Source organism: Nothoprocta perdicaria, unplaced genomic scaffold, assembly GCF_003342845.1.
Source record: "Nothoprocta perdicaria isolate Ctin4 unplaced genomic scaffold, notPer1 scaffold_21, whole genome shotgun sequence".
Lineage (NCBI taxonomy): Eukaryota > Metazoa > Chordata > Aves > Tinamiformes > Tinamidae > Nothoprocta > Nothoprocta perdicaria.
Window position 1 is genome coordinate 3049655 of NW_020455316.1, and position 27728 is coordinate 3077382.

The 27728-nt window shown below is 40.8% G+C and overlaps 1 protein-coding gene across 1 annotated transcript; it reads left to right on the top strand.

Annotated features, from left to right (window-relative positions):
* The first annotated feature begins 3087 nt into the window (after positions 1-3087).
* CGA (glycoprotein hormones, alpha polypeptide) lies at positions 3088-14388 on the top strand. The gene is made up of 5 exons (XM_026038457.1): positions 3088-3320; positions 3864-3946; positions 9661-9767; positions 12373-12557; positions 13984-14388. The coding sequence occupies exons 3-5, from the start codon at positions 9668-9670 to the stop codon at positions 14059-14061; spliced, it is 363 nt and encodes a 120-aa protein (XP_025894242.1). The 5' UTR covers positions 3088-3320; positions 3864-3946; positions 9661-9667; the 3' UTR covers positions 14062-14388.
* The last annotated feature ends 13340 nt before the right edge of the window (positions 14389-27728 follow it).

A 27728-nucleotide genomic window follows, 5' to 3' on the forward strand; every position in this document is an offset into this window, starting at 1 on the left:
GGTGAATGTGACAAGAAATAAGGAAAGCAGGTGTGTGCTCAGGTTTGTGCTCCGTGCTCAGTAGTAAGGCACAGTAACGTTGCATTGCTGCTCTTAGAAGTGCTCTAGTCTGGGAGTCTGCTTAATATTGACCACACTTTCGTTTTGAGATTGGGTTCTGTTTATTGCTAGTGTGGAGTTGTTATGTCTGAAGAGTTTATTTTCTGAAGCAAATGAGCCTTTCTCATTCTAGCTCTCTGCTGGTGCTGGGGGCTGCCCTGCGACTGCTGAGCAGAAAGAAAACCTTCTCTCTAGTGAGGAAGAGGCAGCATCAGGAAACAGCTTCTGGATAAGCAGCTAAGTAGGGAAGTAGGACAGATACTCTGAGACAGCATCTGGCAGAGGAAGCAAAATGAACCCTCCTTTCCAGAGAGGGACAGAGAAGGAGGTGTGGGGATGCAGCCCCTAGAAGAACCAGAAGGTCTGAAACTCCATAACATTAGGTCCAGAGGTCATGCTGATTTTTTTTTTTCCTAACCTCAGAATGTTTAATTTAAGCCCCTTAATAGAATCTTAGTCTAATTCATAAACATAGTGGCATCAAAGAAATATGACAATTTTGACTACTTTTTTTATTTCCTCCCACCTCAAAATGACTTTTTCTGCTTTTAGACCTAGAAAATAAAATACTGATCTAGACAAAGCATGCTTGGTGCTCCAAACTGACATGCATGCTGTCTTTTCATCTAAATTCTTGTGAAGGCCATAACATGGTAATATCAGAGAAAAAAAGAAAGATATCACTAAGTGATTTAAGCATGCACTGTTTAATATCTTTTTTTTTTTTTTAAATAGAGAGTTACATTCTCTCATTTCTTATTCAGTCGCACGTTAAGACAGATTTGACCAAGTATTTTTAGTTAGAGATTTGGAGCGGCTAAAGTAAGAAATCCTCTTAATAAAAATGGGAGCCTTTTTTTTTTTTTTTTTTTTTTTTTTTTTTTTTTTTTTTTTATTTTTTTTTTGCCATTCAAACTTTTTTTTTTTTGTGATATATTTTTTTTTTCACAAAAAAGTTTTTTTTTTTTAAAGCTGTCTTTTATACCAGTGGAAAGTCAGTGGAATTAGGGTTTCTTCCTAATGCATCCTGCTATGAAAGGAGTATCAGGTTGTGTGCATTTTTATTTTTCTTTATGCTATACAGGTAATACTATCACTGTACTTAAATAGGAATGCATAATGCAGTGACTACTTATTTTCCTGATGATGAAGATGATAGTTTTCTGTCTTTTGAAAAGTATCATAAGTCAGGTTAGGTTTCCCATAAGAATGCAAAATGACTTAGAGTTCCTAAAAGGAACAGGACAGAATCAAGCAAGACACACTCTATAAATTTCAGGAGTTTTTATCTTTTTTTATCTTTTTTTTTTATCTTTTTTTTTTGCTTTGAATGACAAGAAATATTAAGCTTCTGTCTTTCAGGAGAATATTTCTTTCTTTTTTTCCAATAGCTTTTGTATTTCAACTGGCTTTCCTTTTTTCACATCCTTTGGTTATTAAATGATAGAAGGTTGTAGAGGGGAAGAGAGCATCTTTTATTAGACAGACTGATGTAATTGGATAACAAACAGACAAGTTTGAAGATATAGAAATCCATATTCAGTTTTGAAACAGAAGCCAATTTCAGGACAAAAATACAGGCCAGGGAGAATTGTTTTGATTTTAACTTTGTTTTAGAGAGGAGTTGGACCAATAGAGGAAAAAAAGATATCTGGCACCCTGAAGCGGGTAAGACATGGCATGAAGGCAGAGATGATGAGGTTGTTGGTTGCAGTATACCACAGAGAGAAAGAGGAGCTCATGGTAGATGCTAACACTGAGGAATTTTTCTCCAAGCAGAGTCTGATGGAAAACATCTGAATGTGGAGCTGTTGAATTTAAAGCAGGAGTCAGTTGAGCCTATCAGCTGGGCATGACTCTAGGCTGCCAGCAAAGGTGGTGGTTCAGCTTTGAGGTTGTCTTTGGAGCATTGGAGTAGGCTGCCTTGAGAGGCTGTGGAGTCTCCATTCCGGGAGATATTCAGAAGGTGTCTGGACAGGGTCACGGGCAACTTGCTGTAGGTGACCCTGCTTGAGCAGTGGAGCTGGATGAGATGGTCTCTGGAGGTCCCTTCCAAATTCTATTGCTCTGTGATTCTTTCAGTGAGTGCTTGTCCTCACTGCCTGTCTTGGGATGGCATAAACACCCATGTGATCATCTGGTGAGCCACATCAGGCAGTGGGTTTGACCTAACCTCTCTTTTTTTTGCTGTGGGATCTAGCCAGATGCCTTTGGTCCAGCCCCGCATGCAGCTCCGTGAGGCACAGCTGAAATTTGGAGGAGAAGACAGCACCTGGGAGGAAGGAGCACTGAGCAACCTGGCAGCACTCCAGGCTTCTGCCAGGCTGAAGCAGTTGTGGGATTGTGGCCTGACATTTGATGGGTCAAGGTTGAGGATGAGGAAACTGAATGGCAGAAATCCTGGTACATGGGATTCAACAAATCCAACTGTATTCTAAACTTTTGTAGAGACTAATTGGATCAAGAACCAAAGTCTCATTTTCCTAAGGACAAAATAAGCTGTTCTGGTCTGTTTCAATATCCTATCTCCAACAGCTAACAGAAGTAAAAAGTAATTTTAAGTCTTTAAATATTTAGGAATTTCCTAGAGTTATAAAATATTTGTACAGTTCTAAGGGTAGGAATTAATTCTCCTAATAAGGGCATGTGAAAGTTAGTAGTCCAAGCTAGTTACTGTAGATTTCCAATCATGAAAAATAGGCCTTCTGAAAAAGTGACTTAATCTCTTACAGAAATAGGTGTTTCTGCCTTCTTTTGAGGCCTGTGTCTCTCCATTGACTACACAGGCAGCCTGGAGTGACTAACTCAGATTTAGGCAGTTTTTAGGCATCTGAGGACATGTGAAATGATTCTCCCTCAAGTCTTCACAACTAGAAAATAAAGCCCACCTGCAGGGATGACCTTGAGCCCTGGCCCGGGGATGCCAGGATGTGTTCCCAGCTGGAACTGGGGTGTAGGTACCCAACTGAGGTGTAGGAAAGGGAAGACCACAGTGGCTACAAGCTCTGCCCTGATGCTTTGCCTCTGTGCCAGGAGGCAGTGTGGGACCTGTCATGTTTAGCCGTCATGGATGTAGCCTTTGTCACTTGGAAATCGGGACTTTGAGTCTCTTAAGTCTTAAAATTCTGAACCCTGGTGCAGTTTTAAAAGTACCTACATTGTGCTGATTGTATTCTGAAAAGAATATGAGATTCTGCAGAAATTCTTATCTTTTAGAAGAGGTAATCCTTCTATATTTATCCTGGCATTCATTCTCTAGGCATTAAATTCAGATGGAGATTACTCTTTTTAAATGTTTGTATAGATCTGTGCTATTCTTTTTTTTTTTTCCCCCCCTCTCTGTTAAAATGATACTATTGCTTTGGAAATGTGTTATATTCTTTTAAAAAAAGGTTGTCAGGTTTAAAAGCTTTAGGAAACCTTTGTAACTTTTTCTTTTTTAATTTTTTTTTAAATGAGAGTCTGTTCACTGAAAACTGCAGCAAATTACTAGATGCTAGATATTTGAGTTCCCCAGGAAACTCTCATGACATTGAGTTTGTGCTCACAAGCTGACCTTTGTTCCATTATATAAGAAGAAAGTGATCTTTATGAAAGTCACATAGAAGATAAGATCAACATGGCAGACTGGTAATTACATAAAGTAATGTTCAACCATTAGACAAAATGTACAGTTGATCCTATGGCTTAGATGTGGGCGAGGAATATGATCTAACTTCACTGGTATAAAAGAAAGGTGCAACTTTTTCATACTTCAATTTCAGGAACATACATCTAAGCTCTGAGGACAGCTCTTGTTCTAAACCATCCTTCAGATACCCAGCTGTCTGATTTATTCTCAAGGGAGGTAATATCTTTTTAAATTTTCTTTGCTGTATGTAAGAGGATCAACTCCTTATTTTTTCTGCATTCTTCTTGCCTTTTCTGCCATTCTTCTTTTTGTTTTCTCTCAAAGTTTTACTTTGCAAGTTAAGCTAAAAGGTTGCATTGGAATTACCGTGTTTGGGGTTGAGCTGGTTTTGTAAGTAAAAGAAATGGATGGTCCTAGAATTCTATAAAAGTTACAGTTAAATAATGTGGTTTTGTGATTTCTGTTTGGGTCCAATAATGCTTGGTCAGTAACCCTGTGTTTTTCCTTAGGCACAAATACTGGCCTGATGTCAAATGTTGTACAATCTATGATACTAATACATATTTTGAAGTCTTTAAATTTTCATTCATGATTAAATATGTTAAGGAAAGGGGGGGAAAAAAAGATTTCTGAGTCTGTAGTGTTTTGCCAACAGGTTCCTATATACAGAGGCCCATAAGGAAAGAACTGGCACTTATATTTGATTGTTGCCGGGGCAGAGCTCTCCATCACTGCTAAATATTCTAGAAAGGAATGAACGTAATATGCAAAATACTTAACTGAGTATTTAGCTGAGTGTGATGTTGTCACGGGCACTGTAAAGAAGAGTATGCAGAGTCATCCGAAGGTTATATAGAGTATATTAGATAATTTCATACAGTCAATACGAAGGAAACCCATATAATGAAGTTTACTGGCATGCCTCTAAAAAGACACGGACTACAGAATTTGTCTAAGGATTCTCATACAGTGGAGTTTTACATGAATGTAAAAACAGCCTCAAAATCTCACGTGTACCTGAAAAGATGACCTGTTTGCAAACACATACAATCATTTGTTTGTATTATGATAACTGATAATATGATAATGTACAAAAAAAGAATGAAAACATTGTAGATAAGGAGATGACACTTTAAGTGCTAGGAAAGACTTTAAAATACCATACTTTTAAAGATCTGCTAAAATCCATGCATTATATAATGTTCCAATAGCTTAGGAAAGAGCTTAGGAAAGAAGAGCGGAGAGATCACACCTGGGTTCTATTTGCTGGTTTTAGCATGAAAGTGATTGTCATTGGAAGAAGTGCAAAACTGCAATTTCAGTTCCCTTTCTGGCTAATATAGTTTAAACAACTTCCCTCAGGGATTGCCTTGAAATTTTATGACCAAATTTATACACCAAAGTATAACATCCTGTGTTTAAATAAGTAAAGCATGGCGAGTACTGCCACGTCTTCAGAGAGCGTGAGATCACAGAACAGCCACTCACGGGCTAGGGTGTCACCACTGTGGGTGACATTTTGAGCCATTGGATCATCCAGATTATCAGGCTGATGTAGAAACGGGGTGTTTGGGGAAGTGGTAAACGAGGCCTCTGGCTGCCCCCTTTGCTCTGGGGCATGTGTGGGTCAGCTCTGAGGCCTGGAGTGGAGCAGGACTTGAGGCTGAACTCTGTGATTCTTGTCGTGATACAGGCAATTCTGCCAGCATCCCATCAACTCTATGGTCCTGAAAAGAGTATAGTAACCAATCTTGAGGAAAAAAAAATCCACCTTGTTGGAAAGATGGATTTGATCAGCTTATTCAGTGCAGCTTAACAGATGTGACCCAGCTCAGTTTGGCTACTGGGACATTTGAAAGGATCACATGAGGCTGCTGATCTAAACCCGTGAAGACCAACCCTTCTAATGGGGAGAGAGTTTTCTTTTGTCAAGATGACCGAGCCAAGAGCTGGCAGCTTCCCAGAAGCCTGAGAGGTTGGCGAAGGAACCCATGACACTCTTGTTTTGTTGGTGATTTATTGTCCTCATGTTTTCACTGCAGTCACTTCAGCTTCACTGGAGTCAGGTGTAACTGATTTTAGTCTGTCCTAAATATCTGAGAGAACAAAGGGAACATAAAGTTTGCCTTGCGGTGACGCTCAGGCGGAAACTGGATCTCTGGATGCAGGTGTTTTGAAGGAAAAGCCCATTTTTAAGACAGCAATGAAGAAAGAGCGAGGCCCAGCCCTGCTGGGGTAGCACCTGTCCCTTGGGATGTGCTGCTGCTCCACACCAGCTCCCTTGTTTATCCACACGTCTCCAGTTTCATGGACCACCTCTTAGCCCAAGAGAACTATTTCTTGTGCTCAGCTAGGATCTTGTTAGGCCCTAGCAGGAATGAGCAACTACAGCCTAAGCACATACGTTTCTTTTGACTCTCTTTTTGATACCTTTTAGAAATACTTCCAATGCATCCAAAAATGCTATCAGTGTTTTTTTTATTTCCTCAAATTCTGTACAAACTGCTTTTCTTACATTTGCTGGTTTGTGCCAGCATGGACTGATGTGCTGTGCAGGCAGGAGGGGAAAAGACGTTGTCTGTATTCAGCATCCAGCCCCATGCATCCTCTTTGCTGTCCATTTTGCATCAGCCATTCTGGGCTTCAGAGCAGCCTTCTACACCTAGTTTTTGCCATCTTAAATAAATAGAGTTGTTTCTGCTTTTGTGCCTTCAGTCTTTTGGAAACCATCACGTGTTTCTCTCCTACTGATAAGCCTCATTTCTTTCTGCTTTGGTGACTCAGGTCAGCCAGAGGGCTCAGTCCCTTTCTCTGTTCTTCTCATCTTGACTTTGGTCTCAGCCTCATATGGGTTTGGACATGATCTTTTTGTGATTGCTGCAAACTTGGAGCTCTCTTTGATTTCATGTCCATTGCTGTCCTGAGGTCAAACCTGTCCTGAGGTAAAAGCTACCTTGTATGGCCTGTGTGCACTGTAAGCTGAACCTTTTGAGTGCCTTTTGAGTGCTTTGTGCATCTGTTTGCTCAGTGTAGCGATGCCTGCTGGCCTTCGTGTAGCAGTCGTAGCTCCCCATGTATCTCAGGGAGCTTGTGAAGTAATGGAGTGTCCCTCAGCTAATAGCTGTGGAACACCTCAGGTTTGTCTCTTCCAGCAGATGGGAGCAGGCATCATTTGAACATCTGCATCACTGTGGTGGTGGTTGCAGGGCTTCTGGTGGGTGGGTGCGAAATCTGAAAAGAAATAAGTCGTTACGTGAAAGCTGCTTTTATTTAATCATGCTCTCCTCTCTGATTTGTCTTTCTTGGTTTTAGAAGTGAATGTTTTCCCAGATTGCAGTCACATTCTCAAATGATTTCTATGTCAAATAACAAGATTAATTTCTTCATGGTTGACATTATCATTCTTATATTTAGAAATATTTGGTGCCACAAGATGATCTCTCCCTGGAGAATCTGTTGTGCAGTAACAGCATTGACTGGGGAAGCTAGAAGAAGAGGTCTTAAGTAGCAGAATAACAGAATAGTATTTTTTTTTCTTGCTAAACAGTAGCTTTCAGAATGTAAAATGTATAAATCACCCTTGATGGCCTTATTTCTGCACATCAGGTACAAGAGCGCTTATGCTCTTGAGCTGCAGTTTCTGTCTTTAAAGTCAGCAGATAAGGTGGTCTGTGAAGACACAGAAGAAACCATTCCAAGGATCCACTTGCAAGATTTTGGCTTTAAGATGCTGTCTGTGCTGCCTACAGTTCAGACATACTCTGCACAAGTTTTAAATTGGCTTAAGGGATGGCTCAGGGATGCAACTGCTGAAGAAGGGAGATCTGCATGATCATCAGACAGATTTTCTGAGAAGAAAGGTAAATAGTCTGGGAATTAGGTGCTCTGAGCTCCACAGTGCTGCAGATGGGTTGTGGCTTAGGTGGTTACAGAGCAGCAAGACACGCTGTCCTTAAGGTGAATACAAACAGTGGTGAACTGCAAGTCCCCCGCAGGATAATGTGCAAGGGCAGCAAAGGTCCCCTCTCGGAATGCACACGGGGTCTCTACAATAAAAAGTGCTTGAAACACAACCCTCAAATTGGGTCCCAGGCAAGTTTGGTTGGACAAAAGAGTGCTGGCTTTCCCTATTATCTACAGGGATTACCCCGGATGTGGAATTTAATACTTTGGCATCATTTGTACAGCACTTTTCTCCATGGACCCAATTACTTCGCCTCGGGATATAAATTATTCCTGTTCATTTTTAAAGGAAGGGCTGAGGTCTATGCATTGCAAGAAGAGTTTCTTTTTAAGGAGGAATTCTATTTCTGAGCAAGGGAATGAGCCAAAACTCTTTTTGACCGGGCACGTAAAAATTGTCTGGGAGATAAGGAAGCTCACTGTTTGAAAAGGGAGATTACAAGCTTTATGCCCAAGATGTGTGTTTTTAAAACAAGATCTGAAGTGAGGTTCGCTATTTCATTTTATGTATTCATAGTTGAGCTTAATTCAGCATTTTTAAAAATAGCATTAGTTAATTAAATGTTTATAACATAAAAAATCAAAAAATGTGTGGCATCCTTATACTTGGTTTAGCCTAACTTAAATCCCACCTGGCTTTCCATAAAGAGAGGTCCTCCTAGCCATGCCACGGAAGTGTAGGAGCTGAAAAGCAACAGGTCTTTAAGTCTCTTACCAGACTGGCACAAAACGCCTCAAAATAATTGGAAAGGTCCCGTGGAAGTTATCAAAAAGATGTCTTACTTATTTGCACATAGCCTTTAATTATATAGGATATCTGAGCCTTTATTTATGTAGGAAAAGAACCAAGATTTCCTTTCCTCAACCATGAATTCTTACTGTGATTGATAATGATAACATATTTATTTAAAAAAAAGAATAGAGAAGTTTGGAATGTTATTCCCAACCTCTGTGTTTTCTACCTGTAGTTCATGCAGTTGTTCAATCAGAGTTGTGCGTTACCCTGTGGAACAGATTTGGTGTGGATCCAACATAGCCACACAGCAGCATTTTTGCTAGGCTACCCAGGGAGCAAATGATAAGGTGTTTATGGCCGCTTCATCTTATGCAGTACTTGCAGATGGACAGATGATGTAGCGCAGCATATAGCCCTCTGGAATAAAATTAAGCTGCTGAAAAGATTTTTAAAAGTTGAGACAACCAGAGTGTGCTTGAATCGGACCATTTTTTTGCCTTCTTCGTCCATTATGGAAGCCCCAAGTGTGGTTTGTGGTGGATCTTGGTGTGATGTCGGGGTCCTGGGCCTGTTCAGAGTGAATTGAGCTGCCCCTCAGCACTGCTGCTTCTGCCTCCCCCTTTGCCCACTGCCTTCCTGGAGGCACCTGGGAATCACCCCTGATGGGATCATGTTTCCTATGGTGTTTTCTGAAATGGATGGGGAAGTGAATGGGGGGGTGTTTTCTGAAGCTGCACAGGCCAGAGGAGCTAGATTGTACCTAAGGACAGGACTGTGAAAATCTCCTTTTGGGGACATCAGTGCTAAAGAGGTCAGTGTATGGTCAAATATCTGACTGCCATCCCATATGAAATTATTTTTCCTAAAAATGGCATGTTTTTCCTGAAATCTCTTCCTGGTTCAGATTCAGATGGTTTTGCCTTCTTTATAATCCCTTGCTGCTTTATCCAGCCCGCCATAAATATTGGACAGTTGCAACATTTGAAGTTTAAGTGCTATGATTTATGATTTATATTCAGAACAGCACAATTTTGTTATGATGATGGTAAAGACAATTCTCTGAGTCTGTAAAGTACTCATCAGCATATACTACCCTTCTGTTTTCTAGTTCCAGTTCTAAATTGTCTCCATTACTTGCCTCAAATACTGTGTCAGCATGCACCTTTGATACTGGTAATGATCCAGTGCAAAATAGTCCTTCAAAAAAAAAAATGTTTATTTGTATTTCCAGAAGAATTATGGACTACTGTGGGAAGTATGCAGCTGTCACTTTGGCCATTTTGTCTGTATTTCTGCATCTTCTCCATTCTTTCCCAGATGGAGAGTTCCTCATGCAGGGTAAGTTGTTTTAAACATTCAGAGGTAGGAATGTTTACTTGTTTGTAAAAATATTAATTAATCTTTCACAGCAAATCTTAACATTCACAGGCATTTATTGGCATTGAGATATGAAGGTATAATGAACCAAGACAATTTTTGCCATAAGCATACTTCCTATTTCTTGTCTAAACTTGGGTCAGAAATTTTTCCCAGATGGCAACGCCCTTATGCTATTGTGGGTAATCTCAATCCCTGGAATACTTTCCAATGCAAATGTGTCAATTTTATTTTTTGTTTGTTTTGTCAAAGTGACCTCATGCATATAAATACTGCAAGAAGTATGACCTTTATTCCTGCCGTAGCATCTCACTCTAGATTAAAGGGTAGCAACACTGTGGAGCAACCCTAGAAACTTGTCAAAGAAGGAATTTCTGATAGAGACATTGTTGCAAGGAGGAATTTTGTTCTGAAGGACCCTTTGTGCATGAATATACTGAGGAAAAGTCACAATATGCAGCAGAGGGGACTAGAAATTCCTGGCAGTATTTCAGTCTATAATTCAGGCTGATCACTTCTTTCTCTCCTGCACTGTGATGAACCATCACTGTGACTTCTGTTCTTAAAGCTCTTAAAGATGCAGCAAAAATCTTTACTGCTAGATCTTATATATGAAAAGTCTGCAATTTTTCTCAAATATTTTTTTTTTTCAGTAAAAATCGCACATAAAGAAAGGCTGGTAGAATTTCATGTATATTTTATGAACATTGATTCACTGACTCCTTTAGTGCTCCGATTCAGATCAATTTTAAGCTTATCCTGTTGTCTTCATGACTTTGTTGTGGAGTGACCACATTACTTATGAATGAGAAGGTGATTCTGTTAACGAGGCCACATTTCAGTGATACAGTTAGACACCTGCTTGGCTCTGGTTAAAGTAATCCCAATTCGGTATTATCAGGATTAAGCAGTATTATCAGGTTAAGCATATACCTGTTGTTAGACACAGCCAGACTTCACGACACAGATATCTTCTGTCCCAGCCCAACACGTGTGGACCTGCTTCAGTGCCTTGTTTCCAGATCATGCTCCTCTTACTAACAAGGCCAACCACACAGAGAGAAAATGTTGCCTTCATCACCTGCTTCAAAACCATCAGTACTCTCATAAATGTGAGCAACACGACTTGAACCTGTTTCTCCCCTCTGGCTGATCAGGATTGAGGTTTGCTAGTGTTTCATACATGCAGGTGCAGCACTGGTCTGTGCAGTTACTGGTCTAAAACTCTCAGTCTAAGGTCAGCACTACCTGGTAGGTGGCTCCAGGACCCTGCTCTCCTGGTTGCACCTGGACCTAGAAGACCTGTGGTCTCACAGCCTCGTACTTCAGGGGCTGGTGCTCAGGCCTCTCCTCATACATGCCCAGTAGTCCTGCTTGATGTTTGTTTGCATGCACACACACATAAGAAACACACAGAAGTTGTAAATAAAGAGTGCACCACAAAAAATAGATAGTTAGAAATAGTTAATAAAAATACAGGGTAGACTGCAGCGACAAAGCACAGGGCTCAGACCAGTGTACTGACCGACTGTTTTCATAGAACTCTCTCCTTTTATCCCCTTTTACTTCTGTTTTTCCCATACTTGTTTCTCTACTGTCCTCCTTGAGCTCTTTCCCAATCTTTGGTTATTCCCTTAAAAATCTGCTATAGGAAGTTTTGCCTTTCCCACACTCTCCTTAAAACATAACAAGATGTACACAGTCCTTAAATTCTTCTCCCTGTGCATCCTGTAATAAGCCCCACACCACGTTAGGCAGTTGCCCTTTCAGCCCACACAGCTTTGCAGGGAGAGTGCTTGTCTGGATGTGTCACTTTGGTGGCTTCCCACTGTGAACAACAGGCTGGACCTTCTCTTTTGTTGGTCTTAGGAGTCACATGGTTCATTTTCACTGCTCGGGTTAGGAGGGTTCCTCTGCCTCTCACCATTCCCCTCATCAGGGCTGGGTTTCTGCATTCACTGTAATTAGCCTTTACTCATGTAACCTAACATGTAAACTTCTGTTAAAACCCAATTTTCACACTTAAAATGATCTGATTTTCAATGGTGTTGAGCGTTTACCTTCCTCCTGTTGGGTTCCCTTAAAGAATTCAGCCTGAATATAGAAAAAGCTGAGCTACAAAAATCTCAGAATTGCAGGTAATCTCTGATTACAGAATCTTGCCTGAAAATGGAAAATGGATAGTTAGTTAATTGCTAGTTAGCGATCTAAAAATAATAGCAAGGGTTTAGGAAGAGCTAGTGTAATAGATGTACAAAACAACAACAACGATGACGACAAAAAAAAACTATCAACAAGATTAAGTTAGAAAATAAAAGAAACAATAATGCCTGTACTTTACCTGGAAAGCCACACTCCAAGTAATTTTGCAAATGGTGTGTGTTGCAGAGTTCAAGGACTCCAAAGGAGGAGAGCTTTTCTTTCTGTTCTTTTCTATTCTGAAATTGTCAAGAAGTACAAGGTGATGGTACTTCCTCCTACCATTTGCCCTTTCCCTTTCTTTTTGAAAATAAAAATACAACTAGGGATAAGGTAAAAATCTCTTCCTTATATATACCCATGGCAGGTTGTCCAGAGTGCAAGCTAGGGGAGAACAGATTCTTCTCAAAACCAGGAGCACCCATTTACCAGTGCACTGGATGTTGTTTCTCACGGGCTTATCCCACTCCAATGAGGTCAAAGAAGACAATGCTGGTACCAAAGAACATCACGTCAGAAGCGACGTGCTGTGTAGCGAAGGCTTTTACCAAGGTAAGGATGTGAATGGAACTCATTGAAGCTAGTTGTAAGATACAATATTTACCTGTATTGTTAAGTAGAAAACAACGTAGTTTTGCTGGAGAACATTGAAGGAAGTGTCATTGACATTTATGTCCTTTGCACTTCTTTTTCTAAAGAGGGAATGCAAGTGTTAACCAGTAGAGTCTGAAATTCATTTGGGACATGGAAATTGGTTTGGTGCCATGGACTTTGGTGACACTACTTTGATTCACATCACCCAAAGATCTGGTGCTAAATACATGTGCTTCCTTGTTTTTTAGCTCTCCTGGATGTGCACCCTTTCCACAAATGTTATGCAGCGTACGCTTGATTTTAATCATTAATTTTCCTTTCTTCTTTCCTGCATAGACAGGAGTCCTGTGGGAAGGCAACTGATCAATATTATCAATTTCATTTTTGGGAGTGAGGAACCAAAACCATCTGTACTCATTAGGTTAAGCAAGATTAAGTTTTTTTTTAACAGTATAGAAGGAACTCTAAACATATGTAACACCCTAAAGTAACAGCCTTGTCTGGAAGGTTCTACTAGAGATTCTACTATAGCTGATTATTTTAGGGTTGATTCAGCTACAGATGAAGAAACTTAAATTTTGATGTAGGTCTGGGTGAGATAGTTTTTATGGGCTAAAGTATCCATTTTACAGTGATCTGAATCAGGCTTATCGAGTGTATCGACTAGACGCTCAGTTCAGTTACCCGCTTACAGAGATCCGGTGCCGTTTGAGCTGCTGTAGGGTATTCAAGGCACCTGAAGGTCGCTGGCAAACATGGGATCTATGGAAGGCCTTCTGGAGCGGTTGCTTTAGGCTAATTGGAATTGTCTTTGATATCTCAAATGTCACTTAACATCTCTGTGCTGGCAAGTGAACAGAGCCTGGACACCTGGCTCACTTGTAGGCACCCACAGTTTATATATCTTAATCCATAGCTCAACCCTTGCTGGTGCTTCATCTCAGTAGTGAATAATCCTTTTTTAATATCACCAACATATTTTCCCACAGGCAATACTAGCACTTGTTTGAGATTAAAAATAAAAATGACTCGTTTTTTTCATAGTGTCTACTTTCATTTTGTGCACATTAAAAATTCTAAAGAGAATTCCTGAGTTTTCATAGCTTAGGAACTTGACACTTTCCAAAGAAATAGACAGTTCAGGAAATTAAGGACAACAAACTGCAGGTCACTATTGAAATCCTTCTAATTATGGCTCTGAATGCCCCTGAGGTTGCAGTTCCAATGAGTGGCATTCAAGTGCTGTTCCAGGACACGTATGTAAGGGGCTTGTGTGCTGCTTGGGGTCCAGAAAGAGGCTTCAGAAATCTTTTGCTTGAGAGTGCTGTTTTACCAGCGTAACTGACTACAACTACTTGTTATGTATGTGTTTTTTTTGTTTCAGATTACGCTTAAGGACAATGTGAAGATAGAGAACCATACAGATTGTCACTGCAGTACCTGCTACTATCATAAATCCTAAAGTCGGCCCCTTTGTTAATGATTGAGGATAATGGTGAATGGCATATATGTTTTTCAGCGTCTGTAGCCCTACTATGTACAACTTTTACGTTTTCTGGTCAAGACATTGAGTAGATGTTCCAGTAAGATGGATGGCTGTTTTGTTTTCTCTCTGCTTCTTCATGCATTCAAGTAAGCGTAGTTATTTCCATTAGGGATAAAATACAGCACATGCATGACAACCAAAGGCTTGATTTATTTTTTAAATAAACTGTCAGTTAAATCATCAATGTTTCTTGAGGAAAAATGATGATTTAATAGCTTAAAACAAGAAGAAAAGATTATGCTGGAGATAATTTTTTTTTTTTGGTAGGAGAGGAAGGAAAGGAAGAAGGGAGGGATGGAAAAGTGGAAAGAAAAAGAAAAAATAATTTCTTCGTATTCATTTAGTCATGTTTACTTTTTTTAAAGATTCAACATCTTATTTCTCCCATTTCTCTCTCTCTTTTTTTTTTTTTCCTTGAAGGCAGAAAGTTTAATGGTATATGATTTATTTACAGTACTCTGTCTTTCTGTGCTCTCTGAAGTTCATCTGTCGTGGAGCTGTGCCTTTTTGCCCTGCCAAGCTTTTCTTCCGACGACCTCTTGCTCAAGTGAACCGCCTGGGCAGCTTCTTTTGCTTGCTTGGCTGGGTATTGCCGGGCTGCCCACATTCATGGGCTTCTCAGACTGCAAATCCTTCCCCTTTTGAATGCAACCCATCAGGAGCTTGCTAAGCATGGATTGTAAGGATGTGTAGAATGTGAATGCGTCTGGTTCATTAAGCTTTCTGGTGAAAACTCCTCAATTCAAAGAAACAACAAATAACAAGGAAAGTGATAAATTAAGCACACAGATACACAGTCCTGACAAGGAGGTGATAACAGAGACAGTAGGGGAGACCACCCCTGTTTAGGCACTGATTGATGGGCCATTAAGCTGACTGCTCGGGCATAGCCTTGAATAGGGTCAAACTGAACTCTGTAGCTGATAAGAAGGGGTAAAAGGACCAACATGAGTGTTATGGGATATTTGAGAGAGGCCACTGGGACTGTGCAAAACTTGCTATGGGATATTGGATGAGACTTGTGGGACTGGGCAAAACATGTTCTAGGATGCTTAGGGGAAGGGCCAAATGCGGAGAAAAGGGGATCAGAGTGGATTAGGGGAGAAAAAGCATGGGAAAATAGAGATGAGAGTGGATAAAAGGGTCAGGTGGTTTATTTTTCCCCAATGATTTCAATTCTGTGTGTGTGTGTGTGTGTGTGTGTGTGTGTGTGTCCAATTGCTAGTGAAGTTCAAGCTGGACACACTGGTAAGTAGGAAGAGGTATGTGCCTAGGAGGACTCGAGGACTGAGCCAGTGGTGGGTAAGAAGACCCAGGATCTATGAATGGATATTAGGAGAACTGGTTGTCTACACTGATGCTCAGGAGATCTGTGCCTGTGGGCGTGCTTGTGAGAGGAGTGTGTGGGTGCATGCACCTTTTGCTAGTGAACTTCAAGCTGGACTTGCAAACAAGAAGGGGGAGACCGACATGCCCAGCAAGGAAGCCTGGAATGGCTTACTTGGTGTACTGGGCTGGGAAGGAGGAATCCCTGGGTCCTCATGCCTGCTGGGTTCAGCAGCTGTCCTTCACCACCCTGGCTCCCCAGTACAACTGTTTCTGACTCCGTGGCTGTTTAAATCAGGTCGGAATTTACCTGTTTGTGTATGCAGCCAAGTGTGAAAAGCAAGGCCATGGTCCAAGTGGTGACGATGTTAAATCACTTAGTTCAAGCACGGTCAAGGCTAGAAAAAGCAGTGGTGCTTCTCATTAGGAAGTTAATTCAGCTGACCCTAATAGAGAGTAAGTAGTTTAGAAACCCCCACGGATATGAATGGGACTTGATGAATGGGATATGAATGGGAATTTCCGTATAAGCTGGAAAGCCATCTAGACTGATAGCTATAGGGACTCAACACTAGATTTGCAGTAGAAATGGAAGACAAAAAGTACAAAATCATTTACTTACAACAGAAAATAGCCGAAAAAAGCCTAAATCAGAAGGCACAGATAGACAATATCACAAAATCAGAACAGAGATTAATGTCTTGTTTACACAAGTAGAACAATGTTCATTTTCTTTATTTCAGTCATGGGATGTTTGAGTATGGAAAGAAAACAAAGTCTTTGTAAGTGTGGTTTATAAGTAGCAATAAATCCTATATAAATGTACATCATCCCAGTCCTAACAACAAACTCATTCCCTGAGCAGAAATGGATTCCCTGAGCAGAATGGATGAAACTTGATTTCCTGTACCCGTGTGTGTCCTGCACCCCTGAAGACCATTTTGCCATGTCCTTAGCAAGTCTCTTACCCTTCTCCTAGCAGCAATACCATCTAAATAGCAGAGCTGTGCCTAGGCTGAGCCATCAGTTAGCGCGAGCATCACCACATTGTTTGGCCACTTGGCAGCTTCTCTTAGGACTGAGACTAGGCTGAAATTGGCTTCTCTTTAGCAGAACCTCCAATTTTGTCAGAGCTCTGAGGTCTTTATCTGTCACCCACTGTTGCCAGGCTGAAAATCCTTCTAAATGATTCAGAGTTATTGCAATTTGCAATCCACAGCTGGTGGGCTCACCTCAGGAGGGATATGCTCTTAGTTCTAAGTTTGTCCCAGGACTTAGGCTAGCTAATTACAGGCTATGCTTCCCCTTTACAGCTCTGTGAAAGAAGACTGCTCTTTACTAATGTAGAAGACTTTTTTTTTATGTGTAAGTATATAGCAGTAGCCTCATATAGTGGACAGAGGCCATTTGACTACTTTGAAGACAGTTGCCATGAAGAAAGCGATTTGTCTGTAATTTCAAGAAACATGCAAACACATTCATTTATGGAATAAAATCACCAGTTTTACTTTTCATAAGTGTCTAGGGAATTTCCACTTTTAGGGATGCCCTGTTACTCTGCAATTTCCCCAAGCCTCTGACACACGTTAACCCAGCAACTCGCTTGTGATCGGACTGGTCTAGGAAGCTCTTTACTTGTGAATTACAGGTGCACATAGAAATTGTAAGTCTCTCAATTGTTGTCCCACCAAATCATTCTGTGTTGAGAATTCTTTTGGTTGAGGAAAAATAATGCAAAACATAATGGACTTGCTTTGGGGAAGATCTTCAGCTTAGTGTAATTACTTGGGAATTTGGTTTTTATTTATTTGATAGCTTGTTTTTGAAAACACCTCTTTCTCTCCTCAATGTTTGGGTTGTTCTAAGAGCATAAGAAATGCCTTTCTGGCCAAAGCAATCATCCATTTAGCCCAGCACTTTGTTTCTCACTGGCAATACCAGATGCTTTTTAAAGGAACAAAAGGATCTGGCTGCTTTTGGCAGTCTATTCCCCTGTTAATACCCCCAGTATCCAGAGCTGTTTTATTAGGGATATTGCTCTGTCTTGTCCTTTTTACATCTACATCTACATTTACATTTACATCTGTTGTCTGTGAATTTGTCTAGTTCTCTTGAAATTGCTGGAATCATCTGCATCAAAAATATCCTGTCTCAACAAGTTCCAGAAGTGTAATGAGTACTTTCTTTAATTTGTTTTAAACTGATCTCCTGATTATATTGAATACTTTCTAATTCTAATAGAATTGGACTTGGTCAACAATTCTGCCTTTGTCGTCACCTTATCTACTGCCTTCATGATTGTAATTCTCTATATTTTTTTTCTGTTCTTAGTCTTTTGTTCTGCATGCTAAATAGCACAACATTTTTTAGTTTCTCCTTCTCAGGCAGCTGTTTGATTATTTTACTTGTTTTTCTCTGTACTTGCTCTAACTCCGCTAAGGAAGGATGCTTCCTGAGACATAGAGAGCAGACCATAGACTGTACTCAGGTGTGGTTACACCCAGGTTATGTGTACAAGCAAAATGATGTTCTCTGTCTTGGTCTCGGTACCCTTTCTGATAACACTACGTATCATTTTGGCTGTTTTGATGACTTCAGAGAATTGTCAATAGTGACTTAAAAAAGAGATTTATTTAATAAAAAGATATTGCTGTCAGTTCTGTATTCCACATCTTGTAGGTATGGCTTGGGTTGTGTTTCTCTGCATGCATTACCTTACATTTATTTACTCTGAAGCTGATCTGACATCTTTTTGTCTGTTTAGTTTTGTGTGGCCCTTATGGAGTTCTTCACCACCAGCATAACATCTGACCACCAGTAAGGGTTTAGTATTGTGTGTGAAGTAGGAAGTTTCACTGTGGATTCTCCTCTCTAAATCTTCAGTGGATATGCTGAATAAAACCTGTTTGGGTGTGCCCTATCTCTGGTTTCCTATTCTTTATCCAGCTTTCAGCTCCTAAAAGAAATATTTCCTCCAGCCATATAGCAACTTAAGTTTCTTTAAAAACTCTCTTCCAGCATTACTTCGGTATATCTCAGTTTTTAAGGCTTTGAAAATGAAGAATACCAAGCTCAGTGTCCAGCTTATGTTGTCTAATAAGTGACAGCTGTCTCAAGTGATCTAGCAGGTTTCTGGAGTGCATTGACCACAACTTCTTGACACAGGTCATGATCGAGGAGCGGCGGAGATTTTCCTTTCAAGAGGGGCTGGGTTGGATTTTATTCTTTCAGACAAGTCAGGGATGTGAGGATTAGGAGCAGCCTTGGCTGCAGTGACCATCAGATGGTGGATTTCAAGTTCTTGCAAAGAGGGAGCAGGGAAAGAAGTAGGATCACAGCCCTGGACTTCAGGAGAGCAGATTTTGACCTGATCAGGGGTCTACTTGGAAGAAACCCATGGGAAAACATACTTGAGAGAAGAGGGGTTCAAGGTTGATATTCACCTCCTCCAAACATAAGAATGGTTCATTTTGAAAAGCAAGTAATGAAGCAAAGTAGCAAGAAGCCTGCGTGGATGAACATGGGCTTCTAACTAAACTCAGACACAAAAAGGAAATGTAAAAGGTGGAAACAGGGACAGGTGAGTCAGGAGAAATATAGAGACACTGTCTAAGTGTCTATGCAGGGATAGGGTTAGGAAAGACAAAGCCCATTTGGAGTTGAATATATATGGAGTTGAATATATACATGAAAATAAAGGGCTGCAGCTAACAATCTGAAACTTTAATTTAGTGTTTAAGAGAGCGATGTAATTGCATGACCATTAGTAATGTTTGTAGCTGTGAATGCAAAGCTACTGGCAAACATGAACAAATACAATTCTACAAGAAGTTGTCCTGTGCATGTTAGAAACACTTTTTTTTCCCTCTGTGTGTTTGCTAGCTCAAGTACTTGTTCACAATGGGGCTTGCTTGGGGCTTGCTTACTTTTTATTTTTATTTTTTTTTAACTTTACTTCCCCTCAGATGTGAGGCTTAACCAGCGCTGGGGTAATAATATAAGGGTTCCTAATGGGGATGTTTTCTAGTTTCCTAGTATTACTGAATATTTTCCATGCTAGCCAGAACAGAAAGTATGATCTTGCTTTGAATATATTTTCAGGCAGTGGGGAGGGATAAAGGAGCTTGAAAATAGCAGAAAGCTCGAGATAATAAAGCAGCCTGTGGAGACAGGGTAAAGCTTTATTGTAACAACCAGCCTTCCTGCACTGTGTGGTTTCCCCGTACTCTGGCACCATCAGCCTGTTGTTGGTGTCATGAATTCAATAGATCTCTATGAGGTGTCTGAATGCAGAGAAAGAAGATTGTTATGGATCGGCTCAGGAAGGAGTTCTAATTCCAGATTTTCAAACCGGATGCTGAAGTGCTATAGGTGGAAGCTGATGATCATGGAACAGTATTTGTTACTAGCTGATGTGATTCTTGGTGTCTCTGCAGCCATGAACACAGCAGATAATCTTTTTTTTTTTTTTTTTTTTTTTTTGACTGGCATAAGAGTGACTGAGGGGCAAGGAAAGCAGTAAGAGTCTTAAATGTAAAAGGTTAAAATGCAATGCTTTATGCTGGAACGCTTTTGAGAAATTATCACATCTTTGAACTGTGCTTTGTAGTTGCTAAACCCAATTTGCAGTCACTGTTTTGATGGTAATAGTTGACACTCTCTGCCCTTGGGATTTCCTTTTTTCTTCTGTTTTGTATTGCACTGTAGTATAAAGCATCAAGTAAAACTGTTGCTGTTTCCCATTCAGGAAAAAGTGTGTCTTTCTGCTTTCATTGTTTTAAAACATCAATTCAATGGGCTGGGCAGAAAATCTAGTGCACATAAATGGTACCACAGCACCCAGTAATATAAAATGGGCCTTACAGGAAAGAGAATTGGGGCAGGTTCTGTATCTGGTCAGTCCTCTAAGAGGACGGTATAAAAGAGGACCAGATGATTTCCCCTGATAGCCTCTCCTCTCTCTAAAGCCCTGATGTGGAAAAAAATGCAAAGGCCAGAAGAAAAAGGTTGTATGTACAGAATTAAAATTCAGCGCAGAGTAACCTTCTCTTTAAGGCTATAGTGTTTAAATTACTCCACAAAGGATTTCCAGCATCCAGAATGGTTCACAATAATGAGTAAATTCACCTTACCCATTAAAGCCGTCATTTTAACTTCTAGTTCTGTGTAGTGCTGCTAGAAATGCAAACAAGGACTCCAGAAGCTTAAGCAGTGGTGTGACTACTGTAGACCTAATTCTTCACAGGTAGGTCTACACTGTGGGAAGCACAGAGTACACAACACAGAGACACACATGGAAATTAGGAGCTAAGTAGAAATGAGATTCACATCCATATTTCTTTGAATTAGTTTACGGGTCCTGGGATTCCTTTCATGCTGCCTGAATTCAGTATTTTGGGAGCTACCACAACAGTGCTGACCACAGACCTCCTATTCCTCAGTTGTTGCTTATGCTGAAAAAAAATGCTAAGGAGGCCCCTGTGGAATTACAGCTCCTGGATACTTTCCTTCCAACCCCAAGCTTCACAGGCTAACTGTGCTCTGAACCATCCTGCTGCAACTACATCGCTTTCTTTCTAGAAATCATAATCAACAGCAGAAAGATAATTACAGATTGTCATATACTGAAGACCCAGCTCAACACAATTTTCTTCAGAACACCAGCAACAAAACAGCCATAAAGCTACTCTGCGCAAATGAGTTTTAAGTTACCCCAGGCCTGTTTTGAGAACAATACCCCTTGTTCCAGAGGTGATTTCCTCTGGATAAAGGACAAATCTCCAGGAACATGAATATTCATTTTTGATGAACTGCCCTTAAGCCAAATACACTTTTACTACAATGCAAAGTTCAAGCCCTATCATCCCTACACTCCTACCCTATCACCCTGTTATAAACAGCCCTATATACAGCCCTGCAGGAAGTAACAGAATGCTAACAACTTGTAACTGGAGAAAATCATATTTTAACCTGGCTTTTCTCAGATTCCCCTCTTTTCACAGCGAGACAACCCAGTCACACCAAATCCTTACCAGAAGCAAACGTAGCCTGACATGACCATATCTAAACAGATCTAAACTGCACGGGAGCATCAGGTTCAAAGAACATCACTAGAGGCCCTGCAACAAATATCCCATGCAATGCAAGCTTAGAAGCACAGCACAGCGGGTATCTTTGGGTGAGCGAATCAAGCAACCGCTAGGCCCCGGAGTGAGCTTGCATGGTCAATAAATGACTGGCTTGCCAAGGCAGACTTAAAAAAAAAAACAAAAAACAGGGAACTAAAACTCATACCAAAGCTTGATTTAAAAACAAAAGCTAAAGACTGAAACACTAGTTTCCTAAAGTATTGCAGTTTTTCCTGGTGATTTTTTTTTCTGTTTCTATGGTGTCTTTGTCTATGCCGTGGAAGCTGTGATACTGTCACTTTAAATCTAATTGAACTAGATAATATTCCCTGCCTATACTTAGCCTGAAGTTTGCTTTTTTTCTTTCAGACCTAAAGAATTGCTTATGTTTTCTAAAGCTGACCCCTCCTTTCCAATTCTGTCAGATAGCCTGTAAAAGCTGTTGCCTCACTCTGCAAAGCTGACCTAACTCTCAACCTCAAACCCTTTGGCTACAGCACCACTAACACTTCCACCCCTTATCTGTAAGGAAGCAGCAGTCTTCCTTTAGTCTTCATGAGGCCAAAGTCTCTCAGGGTGATGCAGGTGGGAAGGGACCTCTGGAAGTCCCTAGTGCAAGTTCCTGCTCTCAGTGGGCTCTGCTCTGAGATCCCATGTTGCTTTAATGGTGCTATTTGCTGGTAAGATGATGCTGAACTTTGAAAAGGAAGGCAAACAGAACAGATTTTAAGACTTTTTTTTCCCCTCTGGGGTATCACATCTGTAGAGACAGATGGTCAAGTTAATCCATTTCACCTCTTCTCTCCATGTTGTGTCTGCATCTGGCAGAAATAAATAAAAGTCCCGTCCAACTGCCCTTTGCCAGCTCCTGTCACCGCTGAGGTACCCTGCGGCAGCCGGGTGCTCCTGTCGAGTTCTGCCACTTGCAGTGCTGCCCTTGGGGCAGCTTCGCCCCAAACGCTGCTCCCACTCGCGTCATGGGAGAACGAAGGTCCCGTGTCCCTGTCCCCACAGTCATCAACTGCCTCTCAAAGAAAAGCTCCTTTCCTCCCAGGCATCCCTTTTCATCTTTCCAGGTTTATTTCCAAATTTGCTTCACTGGAACTTCCAACCATGAATATATTAGAGAAGCATTACTGATAATCAGAAGGTTTTGGTTGCTTTATGTATTTTTTCTTGAAGTGTTTTCTTTCACTGCTGGTTCCCACAGGAGTATTTATGGCTCTTGAATGCCATCTAGTGTCAGGAAGGCAGGGTGTCTTCCAATCTGATAGCAAACTGAGTCAATTCAAGGGAATTTCACAGTCAGAATTATTTGTGCATGAAGACTAAATCTATTTGCAGGGAAACTAGAAACCATAAAAAAAAAAAAAAAAATCCTCTACTCTACCTGAAGATTCAGAGCAACAGAAACCCAATCAAGTGTTTTGCAGTACTTCAAAATTCTAAGGACTTTAAAAACAACACGCAGATTGCAGGTAGCAACATACATTTTTTTTTGCTTGCTTTTTTTTTCCAAATGCTATCAGTTCAATTTGTCCAAAAAAGGAGGCTTCTTTAGACAAAAAAAAAAAAGCTAATTTTTTATAATTTGTTTGTGGTCTTAAAAATGTCTACAGAGTAATCACAGATTTTTAAATAGTTATCTTTGATGAGATCCTAAAGCACAATTTAAAAAGTCAGGTTTCCACTGCTTTCTCCCCTCTCTGTCTCTGTTGCCAGTCTCACCCTGTGCTACTGACTATGACAGTATCGAAAGGGGGAAACGTAAGGAAAAGATAAATGGGCCAAAAACTGAAACAAGAAAAATTTTAAATTTCTGTCCCTCCTTTTTCATACAAATAAAGCCCTCCCTCTATATCTCTTAAAAGTTTTAGTCTTTGGTCTTTTAAAACATTTCATTTGGGGTAAATGGTTCCGATTGCTTATTTAATTAGTTATTTTTGCCCAGTGAGCCCTGCTTTTCAGTGAGATTCTTGCCAAGCTCTGTTTTTCATGCCCTTCCACAAGTCTCCCCATTTCCATCACGACCTGGGACTGACTACACTATCCCAGGGTTCAATCACCTGTTTGACAGTGTGGCCAACCCTTGCCAGCCTTTGGCTCCTGATTCGATATCCTTGCAAGGGACCTGTGCCCAGGGATCGAGATACTCAAGCACTCCATCATTTGTAGAGGTGAACTGCTGGCATTGCCCTTGAGTCTACCGGCTAATGCCAGCTGACATAAGGAAATCCCAGGTTCTGGTTTGAGAAACAGCACAGGGAGCTAATGGGACAAGACTGGACATGGACAGACCATGCCAGCTGACCTCGAGACCAACAAGCAAAACCTTGTACTGTTTCATTTGCCAAATGCCTGTAGTTTTGGTGTTAGGACACAATGTTTTACCACTCCCTTAAATATTTCCTGAATCCTAGATGCTGTTTATAGTTATATTTAGCTTTCATATTAAAATATATTCAGTCATTCTCAGTCTCTGCTGTGAGGCCCCGAATATTACCTACTCACGCTTTTGTTTCATAGAATCATAGAATCACAGAATGCCCAAGGTTGGAAGGGACCTCAGAGGTCATCTAGTCCAACCCCCCTGCTCACTCAGGGTCACCCAGAGCACATGGCACAGGGCTGTGTCCAAGCGGGTTTGGAAGATCTCCAGAGAAGGAGACTCCACAACCTCTCTGGGCAGCCTGTGCCGGGGCTCTGTCACCCTCACTGTTAAGAATTTTTTTCTTAAGTTTCTTCCTGAGGGTTTGAAGATTAGGAATGGTCTAGAGGAATATGGATCAGCAATGTTGGTGACTTCCCCAGGCAGAATTTTCAAGGGAGGTGTTGCAGCAACATTGGCATACACTTGGGATTAAGCCTCCAGTTCTGTCCATTTGTGAACACTGATCCAAGGAAATAGCATCATTCAGTTCTCTTGGAGTTACTTTTCTTTCTCCTTTGCTTTGACAGGCATATTCCACATACCTTTTTCATGATGATCCTGCATACACTTCTCTTAATGAGGCAGACCTCCGTGCTCTTCTACCTGCCACATCTCTCAAGGGACACAATGCTTTAGAAGTCAAATTTGTTACAGCTCTATCCTTCAAGTGCTGAAAAATAAGCATGAGTCAAGACTCAAAAACTAAGATCCCAGCTTAAAAATAATGATATTATCAGCATGAGCAGGTTGTAAATTTTTCTGCCTACTGCTTTTATGACCTTTCAAGCCTCTCTGCCTTTTCCCTACACCCACATCTTGGAGGAAAGCACTCAAGCAGAGCAACACTCAGAGGCAAGCAGAGTTTCCCTTGGGTCTGGTGGGTTCCCAGTCCTTTCAGCTCCCACCCTCCAATGCTCAGGCTGCCCAGGGAGTCTCTCCTGTTTCTGCTTCCATCTGTGATCTTGGCTGTGGTGCTACGGAGCCTCAGCTGTCCTGCCCCTGGGAGGAGAGCAAAGAGAAGAGCAGTGAGGTGGGGACAGAAACAAAGCAGGAGTGCAAGAAAGAGCAGAACACAAAATGTCCTTGGAGGGGAGAACGGTACTTTCTTGGGAAGTTTGTAGCCATTTAGAGGTAGAGGGATAAAGGAAGTTTATTCAGGAAGTAGACAGGGAATGGGGCTTCTATTGGGAATGCAGAGAGACAAGTGCTATTTTGTGTGTGCTCAAACCTGTTTGAGCCCCTGAAGCCACTGCCAGTTCACCTGCCCATGCTGAGGATGGCAGTGGGAACAGCAGCCAGAACAGATTAAGGAAAAGCCTGCCTCAGTTTAGACAGTTGTACTCACATTTCTACCAATCCAGCAAAGTTAGAGTTCACAGCTCCGGTTTTTGAAGGTACTATCCAGCCACATTGAAAACCTAGTTGTCTGAGAGCCTCACAGACACATTTTCTTTCTTTTCCCCTTGCTGCAGGATTTCTACATAGCACCTTTACTAGCATTTGAGAACTGGGTAGTGTTGAACTGTTTGATATGTTCATCTTTATTTTCTTATACTTATGTTTCCAGAAACAGAGGAACAACAAACTTGGAAGCTGTGAGCAGATAATTTCTTCACAAAACATCCCAGTCCTCTTTTTCAGCAACTTCTGCCCTTAATCTTCTCCTTCTGTGCAAACATTCTTCTGACAGTCCTTAGACTCCTCTCTAACTTGCAGTGGACCATCCTGCATCAGCAGACACCATCAAAACTAATCATAAGTGAGGAGTTGGAGATTCACTAGGGGAAGACAGCCCTACTGCTTCTCTGCTTCCTCCTTTGTTCTCAAAACAAACCAAGAAAAGGAAAAAAATTTTAAGGAACAGACCAGAAGTAGTTCAAAGAACAGGTTAAAGAACGTGCAAGTTTGACATCTTCAAGCTAACTACAGTTGATTAAGCAGGTACCGAAAGAACTAGCCAAAGCAATCTCTGAATTAGTAATAACTGTCACAGAGAGTTAAAGGGGTGTGGGAAATTCTAATGTGTTTACATCTGGTGTAAGTCTTGGATAATACCATTCTTAAAAGAAAGGAAAACCTTTAAGACTAGTCAGACTAACTTTGACACCTGCAAAGATGTAGGACACGCTTTTAAACAGCTGATTTTTACACACCTCAAGTAATAAGAAGTAGCATGCAAGGATTTGCTGAGAATAACTTGTGTCGAAGGATACTTGTCTCATTTCTTCATCGAATATTGACCTACTGTATGAGGGGAAGTGAGAAATGTAATTTAAGTCAATCTTCTGGCGTGGCTATTGGATATGTTACTTGCAAATAAGGGCTAGGTCCAGAGGATATCTTCAGTCCTAGATGAGTGCATGACCAGCAGAAAAACTATGCTCATAAATAATTATCAAGGCTTCACTGCCAAAAAGGAGGATATTGCAAATGGAGTCCTCTGGGATCAGAGCTGAAAGCAGCTCTAATCGTTATTTTTATTAATGACTTAGATGACAAATTAGATGATAGAATATTTGCAGAGGTTGTGGATGACATTAAGCTGTTGGTGGTTTTATGTACTTTGGAGAAGGAGAAAGGAATTCAAAGTGATTTTAATAAATTGGATAAATGTTCCAAAATCTATCAGAGAAAATAAAAACAAGGACAAGTGAAAGTGCAGTATTTCTTAGGAAATCTAATGTTGTAGCACAACATTTAAAAGAACTACGTGAAAGTATTGCTGTAAAGGAAAAAAAGGAATACAATTACCTTTTGTCACAAGATGTACAGGAGTGAAAAAAAACACTGCTAACAAAACTTCCTATCTTCAAACACAACTGGAACAGTCTACCACAGGAGCCTGCAGCTTAGTTCTCACCAAGGGAAATAGATGAGATAAATGCTGTGTTGGGGACCGAAGTGGGCTTCCTCCAGCATCAGAGGGGGGCACATGAGACCATATCTCACCCAGGAGCTGAACAGATGTTTCTGATCTGGTCCTGGGACTTCTCTCCCACTCCCTTCCAAAGTGCAATAGCTAATGCTCTGCATCTTCAATCAACCTCCCCTAAAACTGTTGTATTAATGTCATTTGTTCCTGCCTATCTTGGCATAGGTAGTATTTCTGACAGTGACGGTAATTGCTTCAGCACTTAAGCTCAATTGCTCCGTCCATTTGTCCTGGATGGAAAGCCAGTACTTTGCATGTCAATTACAAAGTAGTCATATCAACTTCAGGACACACAAAAAGCATGTGGGATCTCCTCTGGATGTGGTAAGTCTATGAATCTGTGAGGAAGTGATTGCTGAGTTTGCTTCAGCTGCACTTAAGCTTTATTTAAGCTCTGCTTATGTGAACCCAAACTGCCATATGAACCCAACTCTTCTGATGAAGTCAGCTTGGGAGGTTTGGTTGCTATTTTGTGGGCTGACCTGAAAAAGGTACTTTTTCATGTATATATACAGTATATTGGTGGCATTAGTGCCCTAGTGAATAATGTGAATTTGTCTGCAGCAGCATCATCACATTCAAAATCTAGGTGCTTCACTGGCCAGCATCCTAGACCATGAGCACTTTGATGGATGTGGTCCTAATTAACTCCATGAGATAATGAACCTTATCAGATTATCCTCTGGAGGGCTCTTTTCCACTATAGAAGAGGACCACAGCATTTTTCAGTTTTCTTTGTCCAGAGCTGAGATATCTTCCCTGTAGA